We start from the raw sequence: 18,196 nt of genomic DNA on the forward strand, positions 1-18,196 counted from the left end.
GACGGTGTACAGCAGGTTTTAGCTACGCTGATGAGTCGAGCTGGTTGGTTTCGCTGTGTGCTGGTTGAGGGAGGTTATAACGCTCACCTGTTATAGGGGAGTATGTTGTGGCGTCCAAGTCACACGATACATTATCCACGCACCGGGCCTTTCACTTCTGCTTCTATTTGGGTCATTTCAGCTGATAAGGGCGTGCGTAGATAATCAGAGGAAACCGTTTGGTGAAAAGTTGAAGCTCTGGTGTAGTTCAACGGCCAAAGCGTAGAGACAGTGTTCACCTTCAGGAAAGACAAAGACTCATTAATTTCCAAAGGGTATGTATATAGGCGCGATCTCCTTGCGAATGACTATTGCCGTCTTGTTCAAGAACAGAGTGCAGTTGCCATGGTCGAAACTTGTATCTAAGTAATGTCACAATGTCAAGCCGACGAAAAGCGAAGTCGCAGCAGCATCCTTTGAGTGCGTGTTCCTCGACGGGATACTCACCTCAAGTCGTGTAGCTCATATGGTGGCGTAAAGACATACGACTTTTGGGGTATAGGAACGGTGCTCATCGAGTAGAGTGCGGAGTGAACGGAGGGGATATCAGAAGTGTTTCTTCCTTCTATTATGAAAATCCGGTTGATCCTCCCTATATGCAAAGCTGATCGAAATCTCTCCTCGAATACGCAATCTCAGCAAGTTTCGTAAGCCGGACACTCACAACAACCTAAGCTATTATTCATGGCTTTGACGACATTCGCAGCAGTTAGCCTTGCAGTGCGTTCTTGCTCAAGCATTGGCGCAATTTTATTGGCAAAGAAAGCGTGGTCTTTGAACCAGTAAGGTAGGACCGCAAGTCTCTGGCTATACGGCATCTGGATACCCAGATAGGTGTCTGCATTTGCAAGCCCCATCAAGCCCGCTTCGTCATCAGAGGGGTTCCAAAGGAAGTTGTGGGAGTCCAATACTTTTCTTTGCGTGAGATAGTGTGCATCTCACAGAACACACATCCGAGGGCAAAGATATCCGAACCGCGTCCATGTCGTAAAAGGATGCTACCGTCCACAGTAGTGTTCACTATTTCTGGTGCCGCGTACATCCAGGAGCTTCGGCTCGGGGTGTCCGTGGAGGTAGTATGTCCAGGGTTGAATGTTCCCGCAGAACTAAAATCTGTGAAGTACACGTTGGGGCCCTTATGGATTATGTTTGAAGGCTTGATGACCTGGTGACGAACTCCATGCTCGTGCATATACGTAAGTGCGGAAGACAAGCACACAAACCACTGCTTGAGCCGATATCCATGCATTGTTGGTAGCGTAGATTCTCTGGCAAGCTCGAGAAAGCATTTCAGATCTGCTTCACCCACAGGGCCCATTAGCAGGCAGAGGTAAGATCGATGGAGCTGTCTCGCATCTTCGTATATGCCCAGTAATGAGACGATGTGGGGGTGCGACATTGTTTTGATAGTTGCTTCCTTCAGCACAATGTCCAATCGAGGTTTCCGCTTGTGACGTGGTAGTTGTATGCGTTTTCGTACGATTAATAAGAGATCGAAGCCTTTATACCTGACTTCCTCTACGAATCCGAGAAATCCGTAGCCGAGTACGCTTATGCCCTCTACCGGATCTTCATCGTTCTTCTCGATGATGAAGTAGTCGTTGTCTAAGCCAGTTGTTGTTACCTGGGATGCCATGAGGCGAAGGTCGAGATGAGATGTAAAGCACGAGGCTTCATGGGCCGGACGGTGTATGCTTCCAATTCTTTCAGTGAAATCAAGGTTCACAAAATGGCTGCCTCGTGCAGTAAATCCTGATCGTTTGTGGTAAGCGTGAAATGCGCCGCACGTTAGCATCCTTGTACGCCAACACACCAACGCCTCATTTTGTGATGCACGAGTATCGAATACTCAACGTTTCCGCACTTCAACAAGCGACAATGGATCGTCTGGCAGAGTGCTGTATACAACAGTAACCACTCGCTTGATTAATGGAAGGGGCCCGACGCATCTGGTAAAAGCTACATACCCTCTGTGTTGTCAGCACTCCCGCGCTATCGTTTCTTCAGATGAAGATCTTAGTCTTACTAACTCGAATAGTTCCCATTTCCGAAGAGACGCTCTGCAGCTCGAAGCCACAGGCTGTGTCACTTTTGAGCCATGGCTCTGATACAGCGAATGCACTCGTGCAAGCCCATCAATACGAGCCGCTCGTAGGTCCAACTTCATATCTCATTACCTCATTACGCTAAGTATCCAAAGATGCTCCAGTTCCTATCCTCCCTCATGGACAAGACTACTTTCTTAACTTTCAAAATACTAACGACCTTAGAACCTCCCTCCCTCTCCCCACTGCCCCCACGACCCTTCCATAACCCCAGGAAATAGCCCCTTCGCCCCCGCATACACACCCCAGCACCAATCTCCGTTGATATCCTCCGCTTCGGTGATCTCCGCAAACTTCGGAAACGCCAGCTCATCCGTCACACCCTCAGCAGGGAAGTAACTCCAGCGTGCCTGTATCCTGAGACCGACGCCGCCATCGGGCGGGAAGCGTTGTGTCGATGGCGTTGTCTTTGGCGCATTGGGAGAGCGGAATTGCTGCCGTGAGCCATCGGTGTCACGCCAAGTCCACTTCTCTGCGGCGGTAGGTGAAGGCGGGGAAGTGGTGGTGGATTCGGCTTGCTCGTCGCGTAGGGAGAAGCCTCCAACGAGATCGCGGACAACAACACGGCGTTGCCCGCCGTCGCGATCTTCGAACCCGATCACGATCATGCGGTGGTTGCGTAGGCAGCGGCGCCAACCGTACATACCGTCTTCTTTGCTGATGCGGCCTGAGAGGACGAGCTTTTGGTAGCAGCTGGAGCAGACGTCATAATCCCCTGCATTGCACTTCAGACAGTGGTACCGCGTGTGCGAAGGAGGAATCGGGTACGTGCAGATGTTGCAGAGCGTTGTGAATGTGAGGGGGCGGTAGGTGGAGTTTGCGAGGGTGACGTGGCCGGGGCCGCTGATGAGGGATGCGGCTCGCGGCGTGAGGGGTGGTGTGGCTGGTGGTGATGGGTCCAACGGGTAAGGAGGCGCGAGGTGGTTCGACCGAGGAGTAGAAGGCGGCTCAGTACTGGCCACCGCGGGGGTTGGTCGTGAAGATGCACGCTCTCTTCCTACATGAGAGATTGGAAGGAGTGCATGCGTGCAGTGTCGGCCTGAGTTCACGCAGTCATTGCAATACCCCCATGCGCCTTCATTGCAGTAATCGCATTTCCAGTAGCATCCATCCGCCCACTGCGCACATATGTCGCAGAAGACTCCACCTTCAAGTCTCTGTGAGGGGTCATCCTCACTTTGTAGGACGTGGGGTGCCGTTGCAGTTTCGGTAAGCGGCATTTGTGGTCTCCGAAATCGATGTCCACGCATTATGTGAGGATATTCGTGATTCGGAGGATATCCACCGGGCGGTGCTTTTTGTTGGTATGCTGGCCACGCCGCCCACCCGAATCCATACCAATGCTTACAGCCTTTCCCACGACGATAGCAAGCTTGACATAGATTGTATGCCCCTTCATCGCAACGCGAGCAGTTGTAGTGCAAGTCATACTCGATGTGATCCTTTCCACAGCCACGACACGAAACATGGGGTTCTGGGTATAAAGTCGGTGTTGCTACGGGAGCGGCAATCGGCGTGTCATGTGAGCGTGATGAACCAATCGTAGGGTCAGTCGTGGAGCGAGGAAATGTAGGTGGCGATGCCGTTGGAGGTGTACCACTAATAGGGATGCGAGGCTGTCTGGCGCCCGCTGGATCTGTAGTCCGGCGTGAAGAGGCTGGTGCTTGTTCAGTTGCTGGAGGGACAGATGAAACCGGACTTGTCAAGGGAGATACCACAACAGGCGTAGCACTTGTCGGACTTTCAGTAGTGGTGACAAAGTTGAAAGCAGACCTTCGCGGCGAACTGGGATTCGAAGAAGATTGTGCCTGAACGCTACTCCGAAACTGCTCACGGCCTTCTAGAGCACCCCTCTGTTCGTTGTCTGACTGACGCCTACGGCCGGCGCTATTGCCCGGTGCTGAGGTTGGACCAAGTAGTTCAGGCTGCGAATTGTTGTGTGCCCGTGCGGACACGACTGCTAGAGGCGCAGGCCGATGTTCCCTAGCTGACCTCGAGCTACCTTGACTAGACGAACGAGTGTGCCGTGTGCGTGACCCTTGATTCGCAACATCCAAGAGTCCAGGCCTTGACACCGGAGGTCTATTGTCTCTATCTCGCGGATTAGGCGTGTTGCTCGAAGACCTCGTGTGCGGCCTCCTTCGTTGTTGCTCGTCTTCTCGAACCGGTGGACTCCGTATTTCCGGCGTCGACGTACCCGAGGCGCTGATCAAGCCTTCTCTTGCAAGCCTGTCCCTTCGCTCCCGCCTTTCCCTCCTCTTCTGCTCTTGTCGTCTTCTGTATGCCTGCGCTATCCTCTCGCTGATCTCATCTTCCTGCGCAACGTCGATGTTGTTGAGATCGATGCCATCTAGCAGGCCTTCTTCCATGATCTGGCGCATAATTTCCTCCTCCATCTCTTGCGAATCCAGCTCACTTGCACTTAGCAGGCTCCGTAGACTCGACTGATGTTCTATGACTCTTGGGGGGACCACCTCTCTGGCCGCAGCGGACGCGCTGACCTGGTTCCGACTCCGCGATCGCTCATCCGCACTTCTCGTGTCTGAACTTCTCTCGCGTCTGTCACCACTGTGCTCTCTTCGCTCTCTCCGCCTTCTCTCGCGCGGTGGTTCCAGGTGGTCTACTGCGGCCACATTACTCGTTGTATCTATGCCCGCCTCTCTCAAGCTCAACTGCTGCACCTCCTCCAATGCTCTTCGCTCCTCCTCTTCGTCTTGACCATTCCTCCTCCGCAATCTCGGCATGACCACGTCGCCATATTGGAACTTGTCTCTGTCGGCCTGCTTTTCTTCCTCGCTCTTTCCTCTATGCGGGTTTGCTTGTACAAACATATCCAACAGCGTGGTTACGTAGGCATTCGGCTTGGTCGATTTGACGGAAGCGCGGCATGATGGGCAGGTATACGGGTGGAGTGAAGTGGCAGTCGAGGCCTGAAAGGCGAACCACTCCTTTAAGCAAGCGCCGCAGAAGGTATGAAGACAGTCGAGGAGCGTGAGAGGTTGGTAGAGAAGATCGGTGCATATCTGCAGACGAAGCGCTGTTAGCAGGTGTGCAAGCATTCTGAGAGCCGGACGGGCAGACGGATAATAGCTCTCAGGTGTGTTCGGTGCGGAATTCTAGCTCTGTACGACTCCAGCGTTTTGCTCCGCGCTCAAAACAACCAAATGACCATGTTTCGCGAATCTCGTCTTGACCGCCATCCCGCTCCCGTCCCCCGCTCCGCACCACCAGAATCTCAAACTTACAGAGCACGTCAACTCCTTCTCCAAGTCCACCGGTGCGGGAGCCGCCTTCTCTACCTCCGCCATAATTCCTCCAACTCAAAAGCTCAAACGACAATATGTCTCGGCGGTAGTTCGTTCAGGTCGCCAGCAGGGCCCGCGGTGCCGTCAGCCGTTTTGCGCTTGGCGGGCTGAACCATGTCCAAGCCTCACGAAGACCAAATTAGCTTAGAAGTTATTGAATGAAAAGCGAAGTAATGGTAAGCGAGTGAATGCCTTGAACCGGCGAGGAAAGGCGAACTTGGAATCGGGGTTACTTGCTTGACGCATGACGACGTGTTCGACGCGACTGGTGCGTGACTTGTAAGTTAGTCAGCTTTCGATATCACCGCAACGGGCACAAACCTATTGTACGAAACTCCACGCGACGAATGCAGTGGTTTTTACAAGATAAACAAACGAGGGATGTAGCAACGACTACTGGTGGCCGAAGATGAGGTCATATGTCTGCAACCATGCCCAGGTGCAATCAGCTGCGAGGCATGCGGTAGGGCAAAGCCAAGAAGGCATGCCTGCTATGGCCACTTAATTCCCCTACCGACAGTCATGACATGTGCAATCATGGTATGAACCATCCGTGTTTTCAGAGGAAACAATATTCTCCCTCCGTCTCAACACGGTTCACCTCACCATCCCCAATCACGACGCCAAGCATCACCACCGATACCTCCCGTGTCCATCTCTCCTACCGCCACCTCGGCAGCACGAGACCGTCCTGTCTGACTATCCCCTAGCACTCAACCCTTCTCCGCACTTCCAACGACACCAATGTTCTCAATTCCAACTCATTTGGAATATCGTGTCGCAGGCCTGCAGCACATATGAAACATCGGCATCGTGCTATTCCGGCCGTGCTCTTGTGGCCGTGCACCCAACGAGCCAAACCACGGCCTTGGGCTCGATCCAGAACCTGAGTTTTCAGGTGTTTGCGCAAGCTTCCTGGGGCAGATCGTAGATGCTTGGTATAAGTTTATTGTTATCGCTGATGGCTGGTGGATCACGTGATACCAGTTGCTCCAGGTTTTGCATTCACGTATTCGAATGCTCTGGCCATAGTCGACAATTAAGAAGTACATGAGCTTGAGATGATTCATCGCATAGTAAGTCCATCACTTGACCAGCCTTGGACAACACGTAAGAGGCGAGTCCGGAGATCGAAGGTAACCCAAAGTTACATGCCTCATGCGACGGACGGTCAACTCAGGAAGTCACGTTAGTAACAGCAACCGACATTCGAATCCAGGATAGATGGTGCACTCGCCATATCAGCGTCACATCCCCATTCAACTCAAAAGACATTTGCGGAACATGGTCGATATTATAAGAAAAAGCTTTGGCTACAAAACAACTACCACACTTCCCCTCCATTCCCCTTTCTCACTATCTTTTTATACTAGTTTTATAAAGGAGATCCCATCCTCCATCCCAATGCACATTGCCAACAGTGACACGCGCGACTCAAAGCATCTGGGGAGGTGCTTAGTTGCCGTTACCCTGCGCAGCAGCGCCGGCGTTACCGCCCTGCTGCTGGCCCTGCTGAGCCGCACCACCCTGCTGTTGCTGAGCAGCGCCGCCGTTCTGGCTCTGCTGAGCACCAGTGTTCTGGCCATTCTGACCCTGTTGAGCGCCCTGCGTGCCCTGGGTGCCGGTCTGTCCATTCTGGCCCTGCTGAGCGCCGGTGTTAGCGCCAGTGTTGGTTCCTTGTTGGCCTTGCTGAGCACCAGTGTTAGCACCGCCGTTCGCGTTCTGAGCGGCCTGAGTGGAGCCTTCTAGTGTTAGCAAGATGTATATTCGGTAGTGGAAGACATACCAGCAACGTTAGGGTTACTCGCGGTAGCTCCTTGGTTTCCAGCGGTGCCAGCGGTGCCAGCGGCCTGTCCATTCGCGCCCGCCTGGGCAGTGCCAGCGTTAGCGGGAGTCTGCGACATTTGACCGTTGCCGGTTCCGGAAGCCAGAGCCTGAGCGGCAGCGAAAGCCTGCTGAGGAGTTCCCTATCGATCTGTCAGTGTCTATCTCAAATAATGAAGTGAGTAACGTACGGGAGTCTGGCCAGGTTGAGTAGGACCGTTGCTCTGGACACCGTTGATAACACCAGTCTGGTCGCAGACGTTGGGGCGAACGGCCTGGGTATTGGATCCAGTGGACGCCATATAAGCATCGATGTTGGGTAGAACGTTGGTGCAACGGTTCTGGTTGATGAGGTCGATGTTGTTGGCAGCAGCCTTGCCCTGCTGGGACATGAGCTGGAGCTTGTCGACGACATCCTGGAAGGCACCACCAGTGGCGAGGGTGGAGTTGGCGGCCTGGACGTTGGGCATTTGGCCGTTGGCGGCATCGATGACGGCCTTGTGGGTGAGCTCGTCTACCTCGGCGTTGAAGGCGACAAGGGCGGCCTGCTTGAAGGCAGTGTCATCGTTGATGCTGTTTCCGTTGTTCAAGAACATCGACACCATGGAGGTGTCCGCCTGCCAGTTGGCGACGGCAGTGGCAAGGTCTCCAGCACTAGGAGTCTGGCCAGCCGCACCGCCCGGGGGTTGGGGGACGGCGCTGGATGTTCCTGGAGTGACGGTGCCGGGAGTACCAGCAGCGGGCTGAGTTGTGCCAGTCTGTCCAGTCTGTCCAGTTGCGCCTTGGGCTCCAGCAGCGCCTGTTGCACCCGTTGCGCCCGTTGCGCCCGTTGCGCCTGTAGCAGCAGCTGCAGCTCCAGCTCCAGTGTTTCCTGCAGCTCCCTGGGCGGCGCCGGCACCAGCCTGGTTTGCGTTTGCGTTGTTCCCACCATTAGCATTACCGCCCTTGTTTCCTCGAGCAGGGGCGGGAGCAGCAATAGCTGCGGATGCGAGAAGAGCGCTGAGGATTATGTACTTCATGGTGAAGGTGGTTTCCAGAACAAGAATAGAATAGAATAGAATAGAATAGACAAATGTAAAAGAACGATATTGGAAATGAAGTGAGAAGATGAGAATAGAAGTTAAGTAGCCAGCTAAGGAATGTGGAACCTGCCCGTGGACGCAAAAGTGAAGGTTACTGAGGAGGGTATTTGTAGTCACGAAATCAGGTTTCCACGAGGCAGATGCACCACAAGCTCATCACCCGCTGCAAATCCGGGGCATGATTCGAGCAGGGTGTGCCGACCTCCGCTCTTGGCTGTTGCTGTTGTCACGTAAGAGATGCTCTTTGGTGCACGAGATGCTGTGATGCTGCTGAGGAGGGTGGCTTCCGCCTGACCCACTATCCGCATTGGGCCAGAATCGAGCGACGACTCCAGACGCAAAAGCCTGTTTCGCCGGGATACCCGTGGGAGCAGATAGATCCAAACGAGCTTGATGCGTTTGGGGATCGAAGGCCGATGTTTTGTAGGCGTATGGGAGGAGTTTCGTGTTCTTGGCGCGCACTGGCGACCCAAAGCTTGACCACAACTTGGATCGTTGCTTAGCTCCCGCCACTAGTCCCCACTGCAAAAGAACTGTGCTCAAACAAATTGTTTGAAAATGAATTCGATAATTCGTTCGCTCGGGGTGCGATGTTAATGCGATGGTAAAGAACAAAAGCTCATTCGTCAAGTCGTCACGTTTACCAAAACGCACGAGAGTGTGATTCGTTCTATTATCGGCGTAATTCTTGTCGCTTGCATCTGAGCTAAGTGTCGGATCAGTCGTAGTAAGACTGTACTTCCAAAGCTACCGCCTCCCAGCCGTGTTGACAGTCTTCGCCGCATTCCTGGAAAGTTCCTGAAACAGTTAGCCAAGGCGTCCAGAGCGCGATGACAGTCAAGACGAGCCTCGCTGGTCGTCTGGTTATGCAGTCAACCGCGAGGTATGAATAGTGTATCAAGAGCGTGTAGAAGTCAGACCGGACGTGCCTAAAAACAGAACATCGGAGTCCGGTGGGCCCCACGTGCAACTCCTGCCCCTCATGCCCCTCACGGCTGGGAACATGTTTGGGGTTATGCGCACAGAACAAGGACTAAGGAACGAAAGATAGAGTCGAACGCGCACGGGATCATTTTTATTCAACGAAGGCAGAAATGGAATGTTCGAAAGCTTCGTGGGATTCGTATGTTGTAAGTCGTGTATTGGTCTGTCGTATAATCATCGTAAGTGCTTCTTGATTCTTTCGTAAACAAGTTGTCGTCCGCCGGTCACAATGCAAGGTTTGAAAGGAACATCATGCCTTACAAAACTCTTGGCGCCGTGGAAATCCGATCGCCTTGATCACCTTGGCCGAAAGTTTGCTGCAGGCGAATTACTTGGCTTCTGGCAACGTTTGAGTTGCTTCATCGCGGCCACTCATCTCCGCCATGGGGACCTCTGCTCCTCCAACGGCCTCTTCCTCCCAACCGTTCCACACCTTCCCACTGGCAGGATCCATTGCAGTCTCGATCTTGCGGATGACTCTGGCTGGATTTCCTGCTACAACAGTGAAGTCCGGGACGCTCTTTGTGACAACCGAGCCAGCACCTACGACGCTCCCTCGGCCAATGTTGACACCAGGAAGGATAACAACGTTTCCTCCAATCCAGCAGTCCTCCCCAACATGGATTTCTTTCCCTAGCTCCGGCCCTTTCGTCCCTTGACGGATGATGGGATCAAGCGGATGTGTGCCCGAGTAAAATGAGACATTCGGGCCGCACAAGGTTCGACTGCCCACACTGATCTCGCAAGTGTCCAGGAAAGTCGCGTTGAAATTGATAAAGACGTTTTTACCAAGTTTCACGTTATAACCGTAGTCCATGTTGACTGGGGACTGAACCCATGGGTCGTCTTCGAAAAGCTTTTCATCTTCTTCCGGATTCGCTGCTGGCGAAGGAAGAGCGCTTTTGTCGCACAGAATACTGAAATGCGACGTCAGGGTCGTTGTTGCCGGGGTCCGTGAGGCAACACATACTCCCTGAACAGTTCAGTTAATCGGCGTCTTGAGACGTCTCCAGCATTGTTGTATCGGGCGCACGCCTGTCCGCAGCGAGCACGGTCAGCCACCAATTCGGGGACAAAGGCGTGGTAGAGCTCCCCTCGGAGCATCTTCTGCTTGTTCTCGGATAGCCCCATGCTGTACCGTTCTTGATCCGCAATGTGAATGAAGGATGACGATGCACAAAGCGCGTACGAAGACAATCAGTAGCACGTGGTTACAGTGTTCACCGCTCGCTGAGCTGGATCAAAGCATGTGTCTGTGGACAGATGTCGGACCGAGTGTCGTTATGAGAGGAGATCCACGCGTGGGACAGGATGGAGCAAATGTTCGGCCCAACCTCGGACCTCCGGCGGGGTGACGCCGTGGCCAGCGAAAACAACGCGCTCAAAGGCAGGTGCAACAAACACAGCTTACTATTGTTCGTCGCCCGCACCACCACGCCGTCGTGGGCTGTCTTCTCTACGACTTACGATGTGTTGGTGATATCCTCGCTCAGCTGCTTTCCGGTACTCACTTTCTTGCCGCAGTCCCGTGCTCACCTTTTACCGCATCATGGCACAAAACGGAGCTCCCTCCTCCCCGCATGTGGACATCTCCTTCCCCGTAAATCGCCCCACAGAGCCAGGCAAGTGGACGCCGGAGCTTGACGCACAGCTGCGCGCACGAGAGGCCTCGAACATGCAGCTCAAGAAGACCATTTTGCCGCGTTATCTTTGGCCTGGCGGTGACCGCTCCCTCGCTGGCATCGCCATTCGTGCCTTCTTACTCGGTGTCTCCGGCGCCGTAGGCTTTCTCCTCACCGCAGCCCTCGCATATCACAGCGTTCGCCTTTGGCGCCCGTTCTTTTTCTTGGGAGTGCTTTCCGTATTCCATTTCCTCGAATTCTGGACCACCGCCGCTTACAACACGCCCACGGCGTACATCTCCTCGTTCCTGCTTACGAATGGCAGCCGTTATCGTCAGGCGCACACAGTCGCTTTCATCGAGGCCACCATAACATCGTACTTCTTCCCTGCATGGCAGGCACGCGTCCACCCTCCATGGGTCATCGCGTTGGGCGTGGTGATGATAGTAGTTGGGCAGGTCGTGCGTAGCCTCGCTATGGTGCAGGCTGGGACGAACTTTAATCATCAGGTGCAGCAGCAGAAAAACGAGGGGCACGAGCTGGTCACGACTGGCCTTTACTCGGTCTTCCGGCATCCGTCATACTTTGGCTTTTTCTGGTGGGGTCTGGGAACGCAGGTAGCGCTTGGGAACACCGTTAGCTTTGTAGGATATGCGGTTATTCTATGGTACTTCTTTCATAAGAGGATCACGCGTAAGCCTACCACTCCATCTGGGTCGAACTTTGCTAACAATCACGCAGACGAAGAAAAGCACCTCATAGAATTCTTCGACGAGGATTATAAGGCGTACAAGTCGCGAACTCGGGTCTGGATACCCTTCATATAAGCGAAAGCTTTGCAAGAAGAATAAATGCGCAGTGGAGGTGAACTTACAATTGCAACCTTTTCCGATTTAATCCTGCTTAATCGACATAATACTATCTAAACATTCAGTCCTAACAAGCTGTCTCTATTAGGTTCCCTTTCCGTCGTCATCACCCACCCAGCACATTATCGTTGGGTATTCCCTGACGTACACTTGTGCCCAGAAACTCCTTTTCACCTTGTGTCCAGACAACAGCATGTACTCCTTGTATCGCGTAGCCGTTGAACAAAGTCACCAGACCCTTCTTCCTCACGTACCCAACGCACCCCAGGCTGCAGCTAGGGGGCCATGAGGCCGTAGGACGAGTGTTGAAGCGAGTGGAAACTTGGTCTTTCCACAAAGGGAAGGGGGGAAAGCGGTGGATGAACAATCAGACGGTAGATTTTGGAAGATCGCTATGACACTCAAGCGCCATTGATATGAACAAATGCAAGACTCCAGCACATAGCCCTTTTAGCCAGCCCAGACAGACATACACCAAGCGTACAGAAAGTGATGGTAACAGACGGGAAAGAAACGCTCTACTCAGCATCCGTCACGCAGCCGTGACTCGCATCCTTGACAAAGCGGGCGTACTTGAACAGCGTACCCTTCTGGTACTTCAGCGGCGGCGCGACGTATTCTTTTCTCCTCTGCTCCATCTCCGCATCGCTGACACTGACGTTGAGCAGGTTCTCCTCAGCGTCAATAGTGATCTCGTCGCCGTCCCTAACAAGGCCAATAGGTCCGCCCTCCTGCGCCTCAGGCACAATGTGCCCGATGAGGAAACCGTGGCTACCACCGCTGAAGCGGCCGTCGGTGATGAGCGCGACATCGTGGCCAAGGCCAGCACCCATGATAGCCGAACTGGGCTTCAACATTTCAGGCATACCTGGACCGCCCTTGGGACCCTCAAATCGGATCACAACAACCGTCTTCTCACCCTTCTTGAATTCGCCGGCCTCGAGGGACGCAATGAAGGCGTCTTCATCGTTGTAGCAGCGGGCCTTGCCGGTGAATTTCGTGCCCTCCTTGCCCGTGATCTTACCGACGGAGCCACCGGGTGCGAGGTTACCGCGGAGGATCTGCAGGTGGCCCGTCTCCTTGATGGGGTTGTCCAGGCCCCTAAAGATCTTCTGGTCGGATGGGAAGTCTTGTGCGTGCTCGAGATTCTCCTTAAGCGTCTTACCAGTGACGGTGATTGTGTCGCCATCAATGAGACCTTCCTTGAGGAGGAACTTGCAGAGCGAGGGTGTGCCGCCGATGTCATGGACATCAGCCATAACGTACTTGCCTGAGGGCTTGAGGTCGGCGAGAAGTGGAATGCGGTCGCTGACGCTCTGGAAGTCGTCGATGGTGAGCTTGATACCGACGGAGTCGGCGATGGCGATCAAGTGGAGGACGGCATTGGTCGAGCCACCGGTGACGCTGACGAGGACCATGGCGTTCTCGAGCGACTTCCTGGTGATGATGTCCCTCGGCCTAATGTCCTCCTTGAGCAAGTTCCTGATGGCACCTCCAGCTGCTAAGCACTCAAGCACCTTCCCCTTCGAATTTGCGGTGTTGGACGATGAACCGGGGAGTGTGAGGCCCATGACCTCGATGGCCGTGGCCATAGTGTTTGCCGTGTACATTCCACCGCACGCGCCTTGTCCGTTACAGGCGTGCCTGATGATGTCGAAGCGCTGCTCCTCCGAGATGTCTCCAGTGATGAACTGTCCGTATGCCTGGAAAGCGGAGACGATGTCGACCTGCTGTTTGTCTGCTGGCATGGACGATGCGCAACCCGGCTGGATGGTGCCGCCGTAGACCATGAGCGACGGCCTGTTGACACGTCCCATGGCCATGATGACACCAGGCATGTTCTTGTCGCAACCAGGGATCGAGATGTTCGCATCGTACCACTGGCCGCCCATGACCGTCTCGATGGAGTCGGCAATGAGGTCGCGCGACTGCAGCGAGTAGCGCATGCCCTTTGTGCCCATAGAGATGCCGTCACTGACACCAATGGTGTTGAACTGCATGCCCAGCAACCCTGCGCGCTGTACACCCTCCTTCACCTTGTTATTCAGGTCGAGCAAGTGCATGTTGCACGGGTTGCCCGAGTACCAGACTGACGAAATGCCGACCTGGGCCTTGTTCATGTCCTGTTCGTTCATGCCGGTGGCGAACAGCATGGCCTGCGAGGCGCCTTGCGACTTGGGCTGGGTAATTCCGCGGCTGACCCAGTTGAGGTCATCGTCGGACCTCTTCCAGCGGATCGCGGAGCTGGAAAGAGCTCGCCTGTGTCTGTTAGTTACGAGCCTCAATTACGGAGGCTGCGGGAGGCATTGAGCTTACGTCTGTTGCGATTGTAGACGGGGGGGGAGCATCTTGAGCGCAGGATTTGCGCGCCGGAGCGAGCAAGAGAAGGCATTGTGGGCTGCCCGCTGCGTGGAGTCTGACGCGGCGAATATAAATTGTAGCTCGGTAGGTCCTTCTCGGGGAACCCACCGCACTTCCGATGGCGAGAAGCCCGCACCTGTACGATGGTCCAATCATAATCTGCTCCTTGCTCATCGTGCGCGCTCATTGGTTCACTTGCCTGGGCGACCATCATCAGGTATGACTACGAACCACGAGTACACTACACTCATCGTTCGTCGCGTACTTTCCTTGACTTTATGTGACTGGCGATCTTTTTTTCAACTCCTCTGGTAATCATCTGTGTGAATGGTCCCCTCCGCTTTAGGTTCCCTTCATGTTGCGAGAGATCCGAGATCGGCCTACACTGAGAAACACAGCAGCCCCTCAACGCGGGAGTCAATTGTCGAAGGAAATGTCAATACTCATCTTCTGGGGTACTTCTTCGCGTCTCTTCATCATGCGTCGTTATGCTTGACACAGTCTGTGCAAGAAGCCGTTCACAGCAAAGATAGAGTCACGGCTTGGTGAATGAAGGCTCCATCGTCATTTGAAGGAGTCACATCGAAATCAAGTCACCGCTACATAACATTCAAAACAATGCTCAGTGTGCAGCTTCTCCCATTTTCGCCTTTCCATGCGCTGTGTTGAAGAGTCGCCCAGGATCTAACCGCTACCCACTGCCGTGGCAACCGTCACTTGAGACCTCTTCACTATGGCACCAGCAGTTTTTCCGTGACGTTTTCTCGCTAACTTCAATCCTGAATTCACCCCTCACGACCAGTGAGTGGTCCAAGCTTCATATACGTGTTGAGTCTTCGGCCACTTCGCTCACTTTACTACATAACACAAAGACACTTCGTTCAACCCCATCCACAATATCGAATCATGATCTTCGCAATAACCCTGGTACTTCTGCAGCTACTTCTGCCTGCAGCGGCTTGGGAGTACAACGTACATACCGGTTTTAACTACGGCGCATTCTGGGGTACTCCAGACAAACCGAAGCTCAAGGGGGATTACACCAAAGCTTTCAAAACCGCATACAGCAGCCTAAACACTTCGGTCGCTTTTGACACTGCTCGCCTGTTCACATGTCGCCAGCCAGGCACGACCGACACCCCGATCGAAGCCTTCGACGCCGCCGTGGACACACACACATATCTCCTGCTAGGCTTCTATCTTTCGGAAACCAAGAGGTCCGCGCAGACGCCCGGTCAAACCTATGAGTCGAACGCGGACATGCTCAAGTACGAGCTGAGGGCTCTGGAGAAGGCGCTGGGCAAACATGGAGACCAACTTGCCGATCTCATTATCGGCCTCTCCGTGGGGAACGAGGACATGGAGCAATGGTATTCTAATCACGCAACAACTGGCGTGCCCGAAGGTGTCATTGCGGCTAATCTCGCGACTGTCCGCAACGCCGTACTGGGTTCTGCTTTGGACGAATCGTTCCCGAACATCAGGAAATACATGACAAACAAGCCTATCGGTCACACAGATACAGCCCCTCATGCTGCGAAAGCCAAGAACGTCAACTTCGTTGGCATGAATGCATATCCATACTGGAGCGAAGACCCGCCCGCCAGCGCAAAAGCCAGCTACTTCGGTAGCCTTAATGGCGTCAAGAACGAGATGCCTGGGAAAGCTATCTGGCTCACGGAGGTTGGCTGGCCTTTTAGTGACACAATTTCGCAGGTCTCTGCACAAGGGACCGCGAACAAGGAGAACTTGCAGAAATACTGGGACGAGATCGGATGTAGCGTGTTCGGCAAATACACTACTTTCTGGTTCGAACTCATCTCGGACTCTCTACCTGACCAACCAGACTGGTAGGTTAACTATTCTATGAATCTGAGCGAACTTTTATGCACCACCAATTCACGAGTTGTGGGTTCATGCTAACAGTATCACAGGGCTATCATCGATGCATCAAAGAACGACTACGCTCCCCGCATAGACGTGAGCTGCGGGATCGGAAGGAAAGCTTGGGCACCTCATCGCCGAGACATCACAAGCTCGAACTCTACAGTGTCCGCAGTCATGGTTGCTAGGACAATCGAGGCTACCCAGGCCGCATCCTCACCGACAGCCATACCTTCCCTCTCCCATAATATCTACACCGGTTTCTCCTACGGCGCCTTCTGGTCCGAATCTAAACCAAAACTCTACAAAGACTTCGTTCGCCAATTCACGTTGGCTAGAAACCTTCCTGATGTCCCGGTGCCATTTACCAGCGCACGTCTTTACCAGGCTGCGCAATGGAACTCGCCGACTGAGCCTAGTGAGGCTTTCCAAGCCGCAATCGAGACTAATACTACTCTCCTCATCGGCTTGTGGCTTCCGATCGACAAAGAAATCGAGGCGCTCGACGCTGCGTTCAAGAAGTACGGACAGAAACTTGCCGATTTAGTGATTGGCATATCGGTAGGGAGCGAGGACATCTATCGCGGTACGCCCTTCTCTTATTCATTATGTTTAATACGGTTATACAATGAGCTTTACTGACTTAGAGCATGCAGGAAGCGATGAATGTGCACAAGTGGAAGGCAAAGCCTGCTCCATGGCCGCAACGGCAGACGAAGTGATGGCGAACATCACATATGTGAAAGATGAGTTTCACAAGAGAGGTTGGGACAAACTGTTCAAAGCTCTACCACCAATTGGTCACACTGATACCGCTCGCAACGCCTTTCTCGCGAATGCGGACTTCGTGGGCGCCAATATCTTCCCATTTTGGCACCAAGACCCCATCGACAAGGCCTGGAACAGCTTTGAAGAAAGTCTACAAGGCATCAAAGAGCATGCTGGCAACGTGCCGGTGTGGATTACGGAAACAGGCTGGCCTTCGTCAGGCAACGACAAGGCTGCGAGCATTGATAACATGCAGAAGTATTGGTCAACAGTGGGTTGCGCACTCGTTGGCAAATACACCACCTTTTGGTTCGAGCTGGAGAAGGACACGCATGACCTGGGGGACCTCGATTGGGGCCTTATCGACATCCCTTCCCAGAAGCCTAAGATCGCAAACCTGAGCTGCCCTGGCCTGCCCGGTCCTCCCTCGCCATCGTCGCCAATTGGGTCTCCGACCTCGACCACCACCATGCGTACTTCTGCAGCTCTGAACACTTCTACTTTCGTGGCTCTGCCCTCGACAGCCGTTACTGAGGGTTACATGAGCATACAGACTGACAATCTTCCTGCTTCTGCAACTCCATCAACCCTTGTCTCCCATAACGGAGCATCTCAGTCTGTGGTCGGAAGCGGCAGCACAGTCCACGTCACTATCACTTCCACGATCATTATGCAACCGTCATCCGGACCTGAAGCACCTCCGTCGAGCTTAGAAGATATTGTCACCGTCACTAGCTTTTCCATTGTCAATGTGACCGTGGATACGACGTTGAGCTCACCAACTCCTTCCCTTCCCGCGGAAACTTCTTTACTCACTGCGACTTCCAGACCCGCCGTCCTGGTCACTGAGCCTACAGGCTGCATCACCATCACAAAAGACGCAAACGGGCAGCCAGTCACCATTTCCAACGCTCCCATCAACGGCAAGTGTCTGGTGCCCCCGTATTTGCCTTCCCTCCCAACAGCGCCAGCTGCCGTGACTGACGCCAGCCCAACGCGCTGCCTCGTTGTTGTCACAGATCCAATTGGCAAACTAATCACTATCCCCACGGATATCCCCGGCAAGTGCGCTACTCCCGTCCCCACTCCAGCTGTGGTGCAGGACACCGCTACGACGTCCAGACCCACGGTGTATGTGACTGAGGCAACGGGCTGCATCACTGTGTCCAAGGGTGTAAATGGCAAGATGGTCACCGTGGAATCGAATCCGCCCGTCGAAGGGCAGTGTGCGACGCCTACGGCGCCAGTAACGCCGGTGTTAACGAAGGGAAAGACGACCGTGTATTTGACTCCCTCGTAAGTGCTCCAACTCTGGACCAAGAAGACACATGAGAGCTAGCTAATCCAGGTACA

The 18,196-nt window shown here is 53.8% G+C and overlaps 6 protein-coding genes across 6 annotated transcripts; 2 read left to right on the forward strand and 4 right to left on the reverse strand.

Moving 5' to 3' along the window:
* Nucleotides 1-2,305: 2,305 nt before the first annotated feature.
* On the reverse strand, nucleotides 2,306-4,975 carry N0V89_003771 (uncharacterized protein; the record flags this gene model as incomplete). Its single annotated transcript, XM_056212569.1, has 1 exon — nucleotides 2,306-4,975. One exon carries the CDS (start codon nucleotides 4,973-4,975, stop codon nucleotides 2,306-2,308), a length of 2,670 nt encoding a protein of 889 aa, XP_056072877.1.
* A 1,929-nt stretch (nucleotides 4,976-6,904) lies between these two features.
* On the reverse strand, nucleotides 6,905-8,292 carry N0V89_003772 (uncharacterized protein; the record flags this gene model as incomplete). The annotated part of the gene is made up of 3 exons (XM_056212570.1): nucleotides 6,905-7,194; nucleotides 7,236-7,416; nucleotides 7,465-8,292. The coding sequence occupies 3 exons, from the start codon at nucleotides 8,290-8,292 to the stop codon at nucleotides 6,905-6,907; spliced, it is 1,299 nt and encodes a 432-aa protein (XP_056072878.1).
* Nucleotides 8,293-9,667: 1,375 nt separating this feature from the next.
* N0V89_003773 (uncharacterized protein) lies at nucleotides 9,668-10,470 on the reverse strand (the record flags this gene model as incomplete). The annotated part of the gene is made up of 2 exons (XM_056212571.1): nucleotides 9,668-10,256; nucleotides 10,310-10,470. 2 exons carry the CDS (start codon nucleotides 10,468-10,470, stop codon nucleotides 9,668-9,670), a joined length of 750 nt encoding a protein of 249 aa, XP_056072879.1.
* A 418-nt stretch (nucleotides 10,471-10,888) lies between these two features.
* Nucleotides 10,889-11,788, forward strand: STE14 (farnesyl cysteine-carboxyl methyltransferase; the record flags this gene model as incomplete). The annotated part of the gene is made up of 2 exons (XM_056212572.1): nucleotides 10,889-11,654; nucleotides 11,703-11,788. The coding sequence occupies 2 exons, from the start codon at nucleotides 10,889-10,891 to the stop codon at nucleotides 11,786-11,788; spliced, it is 852 nt and encodes a 283-aa protein (XP_056072880.1).
* Nucleotides 11,789-12,348: 560 nt separating this feature from the next.
* On the reverse strand, nucleotides 12,349-14,378 carry ILV3 (dihydroxy-acid dehydratase ilv3; the record flags this gene model as incomplete). The annotated part of the gene is made up of 3 exons (XM_056212573.1): nucleotides 12,349-14,089; nucleotides 14,147-14,246; nucleotides 14,300-14,378. The coding sequence occupies 3 exons, from the start codon at nucleotides 14,376-14,378 to the stop codon at nucleotides 12,349-12,351; spliced, it is 1,920 nt and encodes a 639-aa protein (XP_056072881.1).
* A 719-nt stretch (nucleotides 14,379-15,097) lies between these two features.
* Nucleotides 15,098-18,143, forward strand: N0V89_003776 (uncharacterized protein; the record flags this gene model as incomplete). Its single annotated transcript, XM_056212574.1, has 3 exons — nucleotides 15,098-16,041; nucleotides 16,126-16,661; nucleotides 16,732-18,143. The coding sequence occupies 3 exons, from the start codon at nucleotides 15,098-15,100 to the stop codon at nucleotides 18,141-18,143; spliced, it is 2,892 nt and encodes a 963-aa protein (XP_056072882.1).
* Nucleotides 18,144-18,196: the final 53 nt, after the last annotated feature.

This window comes from Didymosphaeria variabile (genome assembly GCF_027946475.1).
Source record: "Didymosphaeria variabile strain IMI 356815 chromosome Unknown scaffold_3, whole genome shotgun sequence".
Taxonomy (NCBI): domain Eukaryota; kingdom Fungi; phylum Ascomycota; class Dothideomycetes; order Pleosporales; family Didymosphaeriaceae; genus Didymosphaeria; species Didymosphaeria variabile.